This window comes from Manihot esculenta, chromosome 2 (assembly GCF_001659605.2).
Source record: "Manihot esculenta cultivar AM560-2 chromosome 2, M.esculenta_v8, whole genome shotgun sequence".
Classification (NCBI taxonomy): Eukaryota; Viridiplantae; Streptophyta; class Magnoliopsida; order Malpighiales; family Euphorbiaceae; genus Manihot; species Manihot esculenta.
Window position 1 is genome coordinate 5,702,678 of NC_035162.2, and position 17,885 is coordinate 5,720,562.

Below are 17,885 nucleotides of genomic sequence, written 5' to 3' on the forward strand. Positions count from 1 at the left end.
GAGCCGTGAGCACGATCCTTCGCCTTCGTTTATCCTTTTATGCGTTCCTGCATTTGTGGGCCTTTCCGTAAAGGGAGCTCGGTTCTCTGTTATTTCTTCCGTACTTAGCTTTATTCTACTTGAGTGTTTTCATGTCGCTAGTTCACCCGATCTGGGATCTCGGTTTTTTGCTTTTTGCTTAGGCTTTCATGCCTATAGCTTGTGACGCTGCCTGTATCGCGAGCTCTGGAGTTCGGAATTTCACTTTCTTCATTTTGGTGCCCCAAGCTCTTTTGTGAAGTCGGACTTAATTTCTTATTTTCTTGTCAAGCCTTATAGGGGCTATGCTTCAGTCTGACTGCTTGTTTGTTCGGCTTTAACCTTTCTTTTATAGACTTATAGCCTTGCCGGTCCGGATATGAGGCCCCTCCAAGCTTCTGGGGAGGTCAACCCTGGATTGAAGAGGTCGGACTATCTGTTTTGGACTTGACCGTACTGCGGTTCGATTCTTTTATATCCTAATGAGTCAGGGCTTTCTATTGCCCCATTCGGCCGTTCAGAATGGTTTATTTAGCTTTTTACGTTGCTCTGGTCTCCTTGATTCTTTATCTGAGCAGTTGGCTCTCGTGTATGTATCGATTAGTTGGGTTTTTTGCCCCCGAGTGCTTTCTGGACTGTCTACCCTCGAGCGCAGTGTCAGCAGTTAATTCTCGAGGTCGGTGCCTCTTATGGTTGCCCCTGATTCTTTGTTTGGTGCTGTATTTTGGTATGCATTTTGCTTAGGATTCGCCTTGCCTTAATTCGGTCTGCCTATTGGGTTTACCAGTACCGAGCTCATTTATGCCTCAGTACCTTCTTGAGGTCAGCATGGCACTTTGGCGCTTTTGACTGTTGTGCGAGATCAAAGTCTCTTTACCTTGTGACTCGAGCTCCTTTGGGAGGTCGGAGTTTAGCTTTTCATTTATGGCCCCGTGCCTCAATCTTTTATGTGAGGTCGGAACTATGTTCTTATGAGTCGTTTTTGCGTGTGGTCGTTGTATACCGCTGTTTGCTGTGAGTATGTGATACCGGAAGACCTCTGAGGATCCTGGTCTTTGTTGCTCCGGGAGATCTTTGAGATCTTCGCCGGCCGTTATTTGCTCCGGGAGGTCTTTTGAGATCCTCGCCGGCCATTTTTGCTCCGGGAGGTCTTTTTGAGATCCTCGCCGGCCGTTTTTGCTACAGGAGATCTTACGGGATCCTGTCCGTTTTTGCTCCAGGAGGTCTTTTTGAGATCCTCGCCGGCCGTTTTTGCTCCAGGAGATCTTACGAGATCCTGGCCGTTTTTGCTCCGGGGAGATCTTGTTGATTCCGCCGGCCGTTTTTGCTCCAGGAGATCTTACGGGATCCTGGCCGTTTTTGCTCCGGGAGGTCTTTTTGAGATCCTCGCCGGCCGTTTTTGCTCCAGGAGATTTGACGAGATCCTGGCCGTTTTTGCTCCGGGGAGATCTTGTTGATCCCGCCGGCCGTTTTTGCTCCTTTTTGAGGTCTTGCGCAAGATTCAGGCTCATTGGCCTTACTGTCGCTTCGTCATCTCAGCTGGTTTTGTGCCTAACTGAGGTCTTGGACAAGATTCAGGCTCATTGGCCTTACTGTCATTTCGTCATCTCAGCTGGTTTTGTGGTGCCGGGGGCCTTTTAGGAGCCCGGCCACCTACCTCACTGAGGTCTTGCGCAAGATTCAGAATTCTTTCTGCAAAATAAGAGCTTGCACAGGGCGTATATAACGAGGATGCTCATTGTTAATTCAATAATATTCATCAATAAATAATATGTCGCACATGTCACTTTAACTTTACATTTCAGTTTTCAATTTATAAAATATTATGCTTGAACATGTAAAATATTGTGGAAAGTATAAGTATTATTTACACTTTATAATTCTGTAATCAATAATAACTGCAAAACGATAAATGAAAGTTGTGTAAAAGACTCTTGATTTTGAGGTTTGTCTAGTGGTGATGATGATTAATAATTAATTGCTTGCAGTAGTTGTGGATCATGCATAAGCTAATTTTAATAAATCATTTATGATGACATTATTGTAATATCTGTAAAGAATTTGGGTACTTACCTCCCAGTAATTAAGAGCCACGTCGACCACTTTTGCGTGAGTTGTGTTGACGCGTCACTTTATTCCAATCCTCTCAAACTCAATCTCAAAAAATTGATAATTTTGGTATTTGGCCGACCTGCTGTAGTCCGAGCTCCTCTCCTATCCACGGGAAAAAACCTCTGAGATCGCTTCCAGGGCGAATCTAGCAGGACCCACACATTCTGCTAAAGCCAATGGAATTTGGCTCCTCAAAACATCAAGCTCCTTTTTCTTGGCAATTGCGAACTCCCTTGAGTGCATTTTCAAGCAAAAGGATCTCAACAGCTGTAACAGCCCATCACCGTCATCCACCTCGCCATCAGGATGATCGGAGTTCTCGAGGGACTTGAGAGCGGCTTCTCTATGTTCATCCATGCGCTCGAGCGCGATCTCCACGCTTCCGTCAATAGTAACCTCACGCTTCTTGAGAGACGCGAGCTTAGCCTTGATATCATGGCCTAGGATTTGGAGATTGTGCTTGAGAGCTTCCGATTTCTTTTGGAGGTTCTGCTCAAGCGAGGTGATGCGGTCAAAAAGCTCCTTGTAAAGAAGAGTACAGCTTGTCATAAGCGAGGTCTGACGCTGGAAGTCGTCGAAGCTGGGGCAAGTCAACTCAGCTAACTCGCCTGGATCGGGGATCGACCCCATTACTGGTGAGAAACGGGCACCGGAAGTAACCCAGCGGAATCGAAGTTTGATTTGGTCACGTGCTTCAGAGGGAACGTCGAAGAAGAGGAAGATGAGATGTATGCATTCGAATCTTGAGGGCTGTCTGGCCGTTCGACTAAAAATACGAGACCTACTACTTCTTCCGACCTGGCCAATTGATGAATCTGGTGGTGTCTGCTTTAATTCTTGAAGGTTGTGGTTTCTTCAGTGTCGCAACGGCCTCACTTGTTGGAGCTCGACCAGACCAACGGCTTTCTCATCAGGTCGGTACATTTTTGGCAGCTCGAGCTCTTTCCACTTTTGCTATGGTCCCGATATCCCATCCTTGCAGCTCTTTGTCAAGCACGAAACGCAGGATCGTTTAAGGATTCACATCACTGATGCAGAGAAGAAAAGATGGGAAGTTCCATACGATCTATTGCCCAGAGAGCAACCGCCGGCACTGAAGCAAACAATTGGGAGATCGAGAAAGAATTTTATAACAGTTCAGGAATTCTCAGGCTCTGAACTTATCTTTTGCTACAAAGCGGACCCATTTGGTTTTGCTGTGAAGAGAAAAGCAAATGGGCAGACCCTTTTCAATACGAGCTCCGATGAATCAGTCACATTTGGAGAAATAGTCTTCAAAGACCAATATTTGGAGATATCCACAAAATTTGAAAAAATCATAACTTAGGCTATAAAATCCCATTTTTCAATCCGTTTGAATTTTTGTAACTTATATTTTTAGATCTTTCATTTTGATGAAAAATAATTTCAACATCACTTCTTTTGGAAAATTTTATTTTAGTCCCTAAAAATCAATTACTTAAAATTTGGCCATATCTAAAAAACTTTTAGAAATGAAAGAAACCTTGAGCCATCACAATTAATTAATTGAAATTCACAATGAAGAGAATTTAACAAAGTATAAACAAAAATACTTTCTTATCCCTTTCTTGTGGTATGCTTCCAAAATAGGCACTTTTCTCTTTTGAGATTGAAGCAATTTCATACTTGTTAGTAAGGGACTTACAAGCTCAACACAAACACTTTGAGGATGATTAGTAGCACACCAATTGTTTATTAATCATCAAAACAAAGATTAGAACATTTAGGTTCAACATATATATATACGGCCGACCTCAGAATTTCAACAAATACATATATTACTCACCCTTTTTTCCTTTTACAGAAAATATTCACCAGATTTCAAAGAAAAAAATCAGCCGTAATAAAATCTAATAAATATTAAAATAAATTATCTGAAAGACCATCAAAATATTATTTAGCACAATGAACCCTTCTTTTCAGCTGGGTTATCCGCTCAAACTTTCGTACCTTATGTGGATCTCAATGGGTGGATCTGGAAACTTTAGAGATAGTAAAATCTCTTTCGTCCCCACAGACGGCGCCATTTGATAAATCTTTTTCTCCTCCTCCTCCATGATAGATTTGGCTTTCTTCTGGGTCCATCCTTGTTGGGCTCCCTGATGGTTCAGTTGAATGGGTCTCTCCATGTTCTATTTGATAAAAGGACCTGCAAAATAAGGAAAAATGGTCAGGGGTCCTCCGGGGATGCCCCGGCGAAGACCCTCCGACGTTCAAGTCAGGTTTCATAAATAAGAGTAGTACATTTAGGCAAGAGTTGTAGAGAGAAAATAAAATATGGAGCCTAGGACGGAGAAAGAGGAAGTGAATCTGAGAGGAAGCCCCTTCCTCTCTACCTGTGATGTATACCTGTCTCTCTGCCACAGCGCTAGCTGTCTCTGTTACCCAGCTCCGTACGTACGGATGTATCAGGCACCTACTCCATGCGTAACGGCCATTTACTTTCCCCCAGTACGCGTGTAAGTAAATCTGCTGGATATGTGGGCCGGACATCCCTTCTCATTGAACCGGGCTCATGGTGGGCCCAGCCTCATAGTGGACCCAATTTATCTTGCGTCTCCGGATCGAGGCTTGAGAGGCTGGATTGATCTTGCTTAAGGAGGGTCTGGTGGGCTTTGGGCTATTATTCTCCTCTTGGGCCCGGCCTCGCTTAGGGCAAAGGAAGCCCGGTGGTCATCACTACATGTCGTAACGGATCATGAAAATTTCTTGCTTTCAGCTTTGCTGGAAATTGTGTAAAATGAAAGCAATGTTGCCAATAATTATCTGCAAATTTTATCATTGGTTAAAATTTCATATCTATTTCATTTTGTTATTGTCTTGTGTAGTTTAATTAACATTTCTTTTTCATTTATCGATCAAATTCTCAATTTAAATGAAAAAAAAAATTAATTACTTGGTTTTGTTATTACAATTTCAAAGTCAACAATGAAGAAGTTCACAAAAAAAATCCTGAATGAAGAATATATGAAAATTTTTATTGTATATATCAAGAATAATAGAATATACTAGTGTACTCTCAAAAATTAGTAACAAATATATTTTTAATATACACGCAAGTCCATAATGGACTAAATCAGTGAAGTCATCATCGATTAATAACACTACATTCTTAATTTTCAAAACATATTCTTAAATTGATGGCCACTAAATTATTTTTTTTAATCTTTTTATTGACTATTTATTATTTTCTAGTAATTTTTAAAAAATGCATACCGAACTTACCCTAGCAAGGCAGAGGATTCCGACCCAAAGAGTTGAATTGAGGATTGAAACAGAAGGAAAAAGGCACGTGAAAAGATTGGGACCGACCTAATCCAATGAAGGAAGCCACGAATAACGACTGACGACAAACGTCACCTTAGAAATTGACCACAAATGAAACCGTGGAGGCCGTCTAGATGCCAATGTTCTACCAGCATAGTGGGTATGAATCTGATAGCTTCCGTTTCCACCTTATGACCACAAACCCAAGTTTTAAGAAAACTAACAATCTGGGGTCTTCTTCTTTTTTTGTTAAAAAAAATCAATTAAAAGAATAATAAGAGAAAGTATTAATTGGGTAGGTGCATACCTGCAACGGCTTTCAACTCTTTTGCGTTCAAAGTTGCCAGTTCTCGTGATTAACTCTGCTTATCCTGCCTAACAAATGATTCTCAAAACCAGAACAAAGCAGCCTAACTTCCCCCGTTGGGAAAGAAAAATCTATGTGAAACCAATACAAGCAAAGACCAAATTTTTATCAAACGGACTCCAGATGTTGATGCTGACTTCATGCTCATCAATTTCGAAAAGTCTACCTCTTTATACTAGCGCTATCTATCAACGTCGTCATCAAGCAACTGCTAGCATAACAGCTGAAAGGAATTTAATTCTGGGTCAGAAGACAGGTCATGGTTTTGCTCAATGTATAATTTGGATGTGCATCCATTATTCAGATATAAAAGTAAATGACAAAGAAGCATATACTGGACATCCTTTAATGAGACTACCTGCACAAAATCTTTCCATATTGTCTGCTTCTTCTGTAAACAGAACGAGGGATAAAAACTATAATTGCAATAATGTAAAAACTAGAGTCGATTGTATGCTTCTAATACTTGTTTGAAAAGCACAAGGAAATTGCTCAGAAAAAATGAGCTTTTATTTATTTAATAAGATTGAGCTCTGACTTAGATTTAAACTTTTACTGAACAAAGTTCCATTCAATAGCTGAAATTTTGTACAAACAGCTATAAAATGTTAAAGCAGCTTCACATCATATTATTCACACTTACCAGTCACCTGATACCTACGCTAGGGCCTGGACTGGCATACTTCACTATACTAATTTTTTTCCTCGCTTTTTTACAAAGGAAAACCTTATCTCACAAACCCACATGAGAAAAGAAATATGAAAGGGGAAAGTTTGATAGCCATTTTCATCATTTAAGAGAAACTTCTGAAGTACAGCTGCTAATTGGCAGATCACTGGTTGTGCATACCATAGCCCTTTGCTGTAAATGTCTCAAGCTCTGTTCCATGCTAACTTGTACCATCTCAGCCAGCATTTTCTTTGCTTTACTAGATTGATCATCTCCATCTATCTGGGAGATAATGTTGCACACAATATTCTCTAGTGTGTCTGGCTGAAGCTCGGATCTCGGATATGGAGTATCTCTCAATAACTGTAACAGGGTTTGTGCCTTTATCTGAGACTTAGGCGTTCCTTGGACAGTGAGCTCCAGAAGTCCAGGGATCACACCTTCTCTCAGAATCGGTTCTCTATATTTACATCTATCACTCTGACACATGGTCAGTAATGCCCCAACTGCATGCTCTCGACTTTGGAGAGACCCATTCTCTAGTACTTCAACAACAGCAAGAACTCCACCTTCTTCAGATGTCAAAGCCGTTCTACCCTCATCAAAACCCACCATGGATTCTATGAGAGCACAACATTTTTCAGCCATTTTTGAAGATTTTTTACAAGTCTTCAGTAAACTAACTAGAGAAGGGATTGGATTGGTTTTAAGCACATTGCTGAGATTATCTGGGAGTGTTGAAAGATTAGAAAGAGCCATTACAGCATCAAACTTGGCTTGTGAACTTCCACTCCTAAGGATTTCCACAAGCAGGGGAATGGCACCAGAAGCACTTATAATCGGCTTGTTAGCGGTAGATGCAGATAGAGTAAGCAAAGATGCTGTTGCATACTCCTGTAAGTTTAAATTCTGTGACTGAAGAAAGCTGATTATCGGTTCTAAGGCTCCAGCTTCAACAATGCTTTTCTTGTTCCTGAAAAATAAGACTTGGTTAGATGAATTTGGAGAAAGTAAAACCATTAAAAGTGAAATTTGCGATGCCTAACCTCTTGTCAAACAGAGGGCATACAATAAAAGGCATCAACGTTAAGTCTCCATTGCAAAGTTAGCACAAACAAACAGTCCAGGTTTTAAACATCACAATACCAATACACAGTAGGATGGAGCAAATGGAAATTAAAAGACAGTAGCAAGTCAGTCAAACTCGGAATATGCACACAGCAACTTCCAAATAGTCGGGGATTAGCAAGATAAATATCTGCACCACGAGTACATTTGTACCACTATCACAATTCCTGAGATTTTTGCATCTGTTTGGAAATGAAATTTCAGTTTCTCAAAATGATCCAATTCCAATAAATGATGTCCTATAAAAGATGGAATATCAACTAAAATTACTTTCTTGATCTAGAGCCCAAAAAAATCTCTCTAGTTCAAGATTTTTATGCCAGCAGCAAAACCGAAATGATTTTCTTATCACATAGGTAATTGAATTTGTGGGGTCTCTGCTCCATCTTCGAGAACCTTCCTCTTATCTCCCCTAAAACTAAAGCAATGGAAAAGCTCCATCATCTAGGACCTAATGTAATTGCAAAACGAAAATGTTTGTAATTCGTGATAAACAACAACTTAATCCAAAATGAAAGGAAAGTGCCTCTCCCTGACCCTCTGTCCCTGTTCCTCACCAAACTGATCCCGTTATTGTGACATCATATCTTGAAAGAAAAGATAAAAGATAAAAGAAAAAGGCGAGGAGATTAAAAAAAGAAAAGGCGAAAGAGTGTCCTGGGAAGCAAAGAACCACCACCTCCGCTTCCAATCAAATGGTTTCAACGATAAAAGGATCCAATTCCTCCTTTATAAAGGGTTAACTGATTCGGAAAAGCACCGACACATTTTGATAACACCCAAAACAAATACATGACATTAATTTAATCATAACATGATTCAGGATATTTAACAGCTAAGGATCATTGAACCCTACAATCAACATGAAATTTTAAACCCCTCTTTTAGAAATCCAATTTCCAATAAAGCTACTTCAGAATTCCATGAATTAAATAACAAAACCTTTTACTTTTTCTGAAAAAAAAAATATTATTTGCCTTTATTGGTCAAGCGATCTGAGCAATAGAAATCCCATCAATTCGAAGCAAGAGAATATAAAGTGAATATGAAGGCATCAAAAAATACTAAAGAACAGATTCCAAAGGATTTTTAATTTTTTTATCATTCAAATTGAGGAATCCGAGGAGAAATCATATCTTCAAAGAAGAAAAAAGTTGGAGAAAGTGAAATATAGTTTAATTGCATTTCCAGTAAAGAATAATCAGCCTGAATTCTGTAATTCACCATCCTAAATAAAAGAAAATAGAATTCATATAAAATGATAAGAAAAAAAAATACCTGCTTAAATTCAAGTTGTAAGTTTCCAAATGAATAAATTAAATATATAAGAAAAGAAATCCGTAGAAAATTGATAAATTTGTCAATAAAAAGTTCAAGCTAAATTTGAAAAGTACGAAAAGAAAGAAAAAGAAGGAGGAGGAGGATAGAAGGAGCATACTTCTCGTCTTGGACAGCGAGATTGAGGAGTGCGAGAAGAGCGGCCTCATGGCACTCGGGTGAGTCAAGAACTCGGAGCATGGAAACAAGCGGGTTAACAGCCTGAGCAAGCTGTCGGCGACACCTCTGAGAAGTTTTAGTCAGCCGACGAATTTCTTTAGCAGCATCAACCTTGGAATCGAGGTCGTCGGATTTGATGAGACAGAGGGCTCGCTGCACAGCGGAACTGGCTGCTCGCGGCGTTTCGGTGTCGGGGGAGGAAGGGCAAGGGCTCTGCAAGTTCTCTGCGCAAGAATCCATTGGAAAAAAAAAAGGAAAAAAACAAGAGGAGAAAGAAAGCAAGTAAGTTGTATGCAAGGGAGAGAGAGAGAGAATTTATGAGAGAGAGAAAGAAACGTATGGTGGAGGAGGTTGAAGGGGTTGGCGTTAAGCAACAGTTAAAAATGGTAAGTTTAGAGAGAGAGAGAGAGAGAGAGAGAGAGAGGGCTTGCCTTTTTAGCTTTAGCTTTGGCTTTAGGTTTTATATTTAGAGAGAGGGTAGCTTGGATTTTCAACAGAATCCGAGTATATGGCCGTTAGTTGGTGGTGGTGGTAGTAGTGGGGTGGCGTGTTCTTTCTTCACTGCGCTTTGTAATTTCTTCAGTTAGGTGTTGCCTTTTATTTTGCCCAAACGTTTTCCAAATGCGCTACAACGGCTCAGCTGCCTACAGTAAGCAGTAAACGCCAGTCGATTTGATTTCGATTTAAATTAATTTTATAAATTCTATATTTTATAAATTATAATTGCAATTCAAAATTAAATAAAATCAATGTAAAATCTCTTTTTTTCCAAATGTTAAAATTGATATTCACTGCAAATTTATCGTAAATTTATATATATATGATATTGAAAATTTTGATATATTTTTAATTTATTAAAATCAGATACTCCTGTTTTTTTTATTTTACACAAATTAAAAAATAAAGATACTGAAATTTTAATAGAAATAGATATAAAAAAATAATATATTATCATTTAATTAAAATATCTATATAAACAACATTAAATAAATATTCTCTTTATTAAACAGTAATAAAAAATATTTAATAAATACTAAAATAACAAAACGACATTTATTTAAAAAAATTAAAAAAATTCCAAAGCAATGGCTAAAAATAGTGAACTATTTTATTTATTTTATTTTAATAAATCTACTTTATAGTGGATAAGGACATATATAATACGATAAATTTATTTATTTTTACATATCCTATTTTTTTATTTTTTACTTTTTTCAACGTCAAACTTAAAATTTGTAAATATTCAAAGATTATTGATTTAAAAGTATGCTCATTAGTATATAAATGAATTAATTTTCACATATTCAATAATTTTATAATTGTATACTAATTTTAATATAATAAAAACATTTAATAATTATTATTTTAAAAATATAATGAATGGAACTTTTAGTTATACAATCTATTTTTGCTTGTTTAGAAGGAAATACAAGATAATGAAAACTCTCTCTATATTCCTCTAACTCATTCTTATTAAAGACCTCCCTTCTGATTATTATAACAAGACGTTAGTTAAATTGGTCGAGATTTTGAACTTGACGAGGAGAGTGCAGTCCGAATAAATGATGATATTAAAAAAAGGGCAAGAAACACTAAACATAACGTTGTTACAAGTTTTATTTTTTCTCAACAATATGCCTCTAACAACACTTTTGTGAATGTTAATTTGATAAATAACAGTGAAGCGGTTCATCCCGTCAAATGTCGTGATAGCCGAAAGCAATGATCGTCATGTGTTGGAACTGCCGAGAACTCGGCAATTTTCGGACAATTAATACATTGAAAGATTTGGTTACTAGTTACAAGTCTGAATTTTTTATAAAAATAAAAACTCTTAGTTTTCATATGAAATTTTTTCGTAATTTTTTACATTTTGATGGTTGTTTCTCAGTTAATAGACAATAATTGAGATGAGACATTTCGTTAATGTAGAAGAGTCATGTGTCTGTTTCTGGGATAGACTTTTCTTTAAATTTTATTGATTCGGTTGTTTCGAAATGTAATATTCAATGGATATTTACCGGTTATTATGAGTTTCTGAAATCGCAACGATGACGTCAGTTTTGAAACCTTATTCAAGTTTTATATCGTAAAAACTCTCATTTGTGACTTTGTTCGGGAGATTTTAATGATTTATGTTCGAGAGATGAGAAAGAAGGAGGAACATATTTGCCAAATTATCTTATGCAATGATTTAGACGGACACTTGATGAATATTTTTGCCAAATTATCTTACGCAAGGGTTTGATTTTAAATGATTATAAATCTTTATTACACTATAAAACTGATATTTCAATTAGATAAATTCATCGCAATGTTTCTATTAGATATAATCTTTTCTCTGTTTGAAATTATATCATTTTTGTTTGATAGAATTTTATTAATACAATTATTAATATTACTTTAAAAAAATGTTAATGGTAGAATAAAAAAATATTTAAAAAATAATAATTTATTTGTAATAAATACTCACTCTTTATTTCTAAAAACCTTAATTTCATTAAACACAGCAATTTCAAGCACATTAATCAATAATTTAAAAAGTAATTGTCCATAACATTTTTCTAGAGAAATAATAATACTTTCAGCATAAATTTTTATTTATTTTTTTATTTTAAGATTAATGACTCTTATGGCTTATAAAAAAAAATTAACCATTATGTAATTCATTAAATTTTTATTAAATAAATAAAAAAAAGTGAAAAATAACAATCAAATCCAATAATTGTATACGTTGCAAGTATAAGTCAAGGACAAGGACATTCAAATCCTTGCTGTGTCTCATTTCGGACACCAAAGCTATTTTGGTTTGTCCATCGACACGTTTCCTTTATTTACTATTGATCGATTTACGGCACTTCCGATTCAAAATACGGACGGCATCATCATCATCTTATTTTTTAATTAATTAAAACTCAATCTGAAATTTTAATTTCTAAACTTATCGTTAATCCAATTTTATTAGTGTAATCCATTAATAGATATTGACTATAAAATATTGAAACCGTGTTTTAATTCCAATTAAAACTAAATACAAAACTATTAACTAATTTTGCAATTAATTAAAAATGTGAATTATATTTCCAACAGAATTTTACATGTAAAGAATTTTGATAAATTTTAGTGCATTGTATGACAAGGATGAATTCCTACCATGGCTTCCGGTAGCGTATTAAGAGTAACTAAAATACAAAGCATGCCAATAAAATTTATTTTTGAAAAAGTATTTTATATTTTATTTTCAACTATCTCATTAATAAAAAGTAACATAATTATTATGGCTGAATTTATTAACTTTTTTAATTAAATTGCGACTAAGAAAGTTAAAATATTATAATTATTAAAGTAACTATCAACTGATATTATTTTTATTTTAATTAAATTTTTATTTATATGCTTAACAATTTAAAATTAAACAATTTATTAAATTAATACAAATAAAGAGTTTTACACTACATTAATAACTGTTTACCTTCTAAAATCAATCGAGTACGTTCTGAATTCTAAGAATTTTATTAATATTATATATAAATTGTATGTAAAACATTTTATTAAAAATATTTAAAAAAAAAATAAAATATTTTTCGTAAATAAAGAGAATATTTCCATTTCTTGAATAGAACAGTACTTGAATTTGGGATAGAAGACCTCACGCACGATGCAACATTATATAGGTATAGATTGAATTGAACTTAATTTTATTATAAAAATCTAAATAAACGAAAAACATTTTTTTTAAACTAAATTTATGAAAAAATTAGATAATATTTTAAACATTTTTCAAGTGAAAATTACATATGCAAGACTTTAGCCAACCCCTCACGCCACCGTCCCCCGCCTTTTCCCTGCACATAAATCCGGACTCTGTCATTTCGTACAGTTGATTGTTGTTTTTTCCTTTTTCCAACTTCTTGGCCGACAATATTTAGCAACGGTCTGTGGTCCAAAATATAATGATATTTTTCTTCTTCCGACATTAGGCATGGCAAGCCGCCCAAACTATAATTACTTATTCAGAACATTTCAAAAAAATTGCTCATGATTTTTTTTTTAAAAAAATTATAATTTTAGCAAAAAAAAATTTTTTAACCTATTATTTGATTGGAGGGGTGATAGAGATTTTATTTACGCATAATTTGAAATTGTGAAATTTGGTGGTTTGAAATCACACTTTTTAAGTAAATTATTAAATTGCTAAAACTAAAATAAAATGGCAGAAGTAAATAATATTTGAGGGATCAAAAAATTATATAATAATAATTATAATATATAAAAAACTTGTATAAAGTCATATTTGCAAGGTTAAAATCTTTCAGAAATTATTATGGGGCAAAAATCATATTTCCACCATAATATGATTTTAATCTTTTAAATAAATAAAAGATTAAAGTAAATAAAAACATGTTTGCTATCAAAACAATAATAGAAAATAAAATGGAGTAATCAGATAAACTATCACATTAAAAGAAACTTGAAACTTGAAATTTGAAACTTGAAACTTGTCGCACAACATAATATTATAATTAGTCAATATTTTATAAAAATAATAGCTATTTATAAAGAAATTGCGGAGTTAAATTAGACATCCAAAATCAATAACGATAGAATGAGGGGAATTATTGTTCATGAATTACGATATCAATATAAATAATTTATTACTCTAATTTAAAATTAATAAATACATCTTTTAATCTTTAATAAAATTAATATTTTTTAATAAGTGTAATTTTTAATTGTGTCTTTATTTTCGTACTTGCCTCTACATTTTCTGCATTTATAAGTAACATTTATGTAAAATAATTACATATTTGTGAAGGTTGGATGCTAACTAGTAGCAATAAAAAGATTATGATATTTACTTACTTTCAAATAATATATTAAGCTTAAAATAAAAATTATTAATGTGTTACATAATAAAAAGTCATGTCTTATTTTGAAGGTCTTGAAATTTCAAAGTGAGAGAATAATTAAATTAGTATTAATGAAGAAATTAAGTTAAATAATTATTTACCAATATAGTATTTAAATGTGGCATGTATGTTCTACGTGCAGCCGTCATTTCAAATAACATAATAAAAAGAGAATCAGTAAAATGATAATTCTTACATAGACGGTGTTTAGATTAATTTAATTTATATAAGAACACATTTGTTTGATTAAAACTCTGGTCCTTTCCTTTAGTCAATGCCACTGACATTTTCTCAATATAAAAAGGAAGCCAAAACAAAACCAAATAAGTTAAGTAATTCTTTCTTTAGCTTCAAGAGATTTTCCAACAAGATGACTTTTCATATATCTTTTACCAAACAAAAGAAAATCAACTTCTCTTTTCTATTTTTTTTTTCATTTTATTATTTCGTTTGCCATATTTTCTTGATGTAATTTATCACCCACATGACTGAAATATAAATATAATAACTCCTTCTCAATTAAGAAAATTAATGCTACATGTGATTCACATATCTAAAGTGTAATAAATAAAAGTTGTTGTGCTAGATACTTTTGGATTACTTGGAAGTCACATAACAAAATAAATAAAAAGTAAAAATCCATATTGTGCATGTGTTGTTGCAGCATATATCCGTTTCCCTTAACTGTCGGCATGTCCATTTTTCAAGATATGGGCCCAATCCAAACCTACACAATTAAAAACCCTAAGCATAAACGGGCATTTACCCAATTGCAACGGACCCGATATCGCAACCAGACAGGGGGGATTAAGAATAAGACTGCTTGCTTAATTCGAATGAATGCACCCTACGGACAGGGTGTAATCGAATCGAACCGAGTCGAACTTTGTAAAACTCAAACTCGTTTATTAAAAAAGTTTGGAAGTTCGAGTTCCAGCTCTAATATTTGATTCGAGCTCGGCTCGAGAATTAAATATTATAATCGAGCTCGATTCGAGCTCGACTCGTGAAATACTCGTTCGATTTAATAATGAGTCTAATTCGAGCTCGAACTCGAAAAACTCGATTAAGAAACTCGTTAATAAAATTCGAGTTCGAACTCGGAAAACTCGATTAAAAAACTCGTTAAAAAAGCTCGAGACCGAGCTCAAAATTAAAAAGTTTGGTTTGAGTTCAAGTTCAGACTCGAACTCGAATTAATAATTACACTTTAATCAGTTTTTAATCATCATTAATTTAAATAATATAAAAAAAATAGAGTGTACATAAAAAAAATTACATAACACAATTTATAATTAAAATAACACAAATAAATATAAATTCAACAACATAATAAAATTAGATTACACACAAAATTTAATATCAAACGAATAAAGTTGATTCTAACTTCCAACAATTGAAACAAACTAATATAATTTAATTATCTTCATAATCAATGCTTGTTCAATTAGTTAACTTGAATTTCAACTTCAACATCCATATAACTTTAATTAATTATTATTAATATACTTTGATAATTATTATCATCTTTTATATTGTATGCTTAATTATATACAAAAAAATTTTATAATTATACTTTAATTTTAAAATGTATATAATTTTTACAACTCAATTTATCATATAGTACTATAATTTTAAAGAATACTTATTATAATAATTAATATTAATTATTTGTGATTATACATTAATTTTATGAAATCTTATTATAATAATTATATACAAAAGATTTTTATAATTTAATTTTAAAGAATACTAATTATAATAATTAATCTTAATTATTTGTAATTTTCAATACTATAATTTTAAAGTATTTATAATAGTTTAAATTTATAACTTTATAGTTATTTTTATTTTTTTAATAATATATGAACTTGTTCATAAATTTATTTAACGAATTAGTTCACCAATTTATTTAAACAATATTACTCACGAGCCTATTTAACGAGTCTGCTCGTGAGCCTTATCAACGAGCCAGCTCGCGAGCCTTCTCAACAAGCCAGCTCGCGAGCCTAAAAACGAGCCAGCTCGCGAGCCTAAAAACGAGTCAGCTCGCGAGCCTTAACGAGCCGAATACTATTGAGTTCAAGCTCGGCTCGTTTAAGTGACGAACCTCAAAATTGAGCTCGAGCTTGACTCGTTTAAAAAACGAGCCGAACTCGGTCGACCTTTTATCGAGTCGAGTCTCGAGTAGCTCACGAATAGCTTGGCTCATTTACAGCCCTACCTAAGGACCTCAACTAGCCACGCACAACTTTACATTCGGACATATTTATTCATTATTGTCAGATGATTATTTAATTTCTCTTAGACAACAATTATTTAATTTTCTTTCGACGCCCGTACTAATAGAGTCGTGACATAACTGAACTTACTTTTCTACTTTTTGTTACGTCAAATGAACTAAACTCTTCTTTGGCGAGTTCGAACACTCGATCGGTCCAATCTTGTGAATTAAATGGTATGTTGATGAGTCAAATTGCGTAATAAATTTTAATAAATTTTGAGTCTTTTTTTTTTTTTCAGGCTCCACAATTTAAATATAAAAAATCCAGGGATTATTATTTTGAAAATTGATTTAATAATACAAATCAAATAAAAGTGTCCTTCGCCATTATTGAGAAAATTTACTTTATTAGTTAAGTATTAGTCTAATCTGTAGAATAAGTTGCTTTTTCTTGATTAATCCATCCATCTATCTATCTAATCCAATAAATGAGTAAAAATGCGATTGTTGGAAAATGACTTATTTTGTTTACGAACTGCCCAAACAGATAAGGTGGAAAAGAAATTAATTTAGATGTAGATATTCTTAATTATAGAGTGCAAAACAACCATGCAAAATTATTGACGTGTCAAATTTGTGCAGAAGAGATTGTCCAACATCTAATTTTTCATGTCATTGATAGATCACACTCACAAGTCAATCTTGCATTTATAAACTTGGAAAATTCCACTCTCTCCATTTCCTTATGAATTTCTTTTCCTTTTTTTTTTACATAGACAAACATATATATAATCATACAAATTTTTAATAAAAACTCAATTTTACATAAAAATGAGTGTTATAATAATTAGTTGGTGGATAGCTTTCTCTGTTACGATAATAAAGCCTCTAGGTCAGAGGTTACTGATTTGATGTTAGCTACAGCAAAGTTCGTTAATCTGAGTTTTAGGATATATTATACTTGTTCTATTAATCGTGAATGAGGGAAAGGTAATGAATCGGATTAGTCCAGGTGTCGCTAAAATATGACAACGATTGTGATTATTTAATTAAAGGCATATAATATCCTTGTTTATTGGGATTTGCAATGATCTCATCTCAAGGATTTTACTTCTTAAAACGAATATTCTAATTAATTTATTTTTCTTCCATCTTCATCAACCAATCCAACGTGGCAATCTACCAATTAAATAATCCTTACCATTACATGATTTTAATTAAATATATTTATCATTACCAAAAAAATATCCCTAATTAAATTTTCCCATAATAGTGTGATTAAGAAAACGATTTTTTAATTTTTTTTAAAAATAAAATTCCTGATTATATTAATAAAATATTATTAAAATAGAGATTTCATTCTAAAGAGAGATATTATCATATCTAATAAATTTTATAATAAAAATATGAGCCGTTAGAGTGGCATAATGATAAACTCATCTAATAAAAATATGAATCTAACAAAAATTTATCATCATTCAAAATTAAATATAATTTAAAAATGTCTAAATGTGAAAACTGAAAAGTTTAAATTACATGTAAACAGTCTATAAAAATGCAGTTATTAAAATGTAAAAATTCTGTCACAAAAGGTAAATAATAATGGAGAGTTAAAATTTCAATAATTATCGGTATACTATTACCTTCTAATAAACTAGTAAACGAATATGC

The 17,885-nt window shown here is 33.3% G+C and overlaps 1 protein-coding gene across 1 annotated transcript; it reads right to left on the reverse strand.

Moving 5' to 3' along the window:
* Positions 1–6,270: 6,270 nt before the first annotated feature.
* On the reverse strand, positions 6,271–9,634 carry LOC110609117 (U-box domain-containing protein 4). Its single transcript, XM_021748467.2, has 2 exons — positions 9,022–9,634; positions 6,271–7,428 (listed from the first exon to the last, which is right to left on the reverse strand). Exons 1-2 carry the CDS (start codon positions 9,318–9,320, stop codon positions 6,576–6,578), a joined length of 1,152 nt encoding a protein of 383 aa, XP_021604159.1. The 5' UTR covers positions 9,321–9,634; the 3' UTR covers positions 6,271–6,575.
* Between the last annotated feature and the right edge of the window lie 8,251 nt (positions 9,635–17,885).

Coding starts and splice junctions, on each gene's coding strand:
- LOC110609117 (XM_021748467.2), bottom strand. CDS start 9,320: ATGGATTCTTGCGCAGAGAACTTGCAGAGCCCTTGCCCTTCCTCCCCC. Junction 7,429..9,021: donor CTCGCTGTCCAAGACGAGAA/GTATGCTCCTTC, acceptor CTTATTTTTCAG/GAACAAGAAAAGCATTGTTG.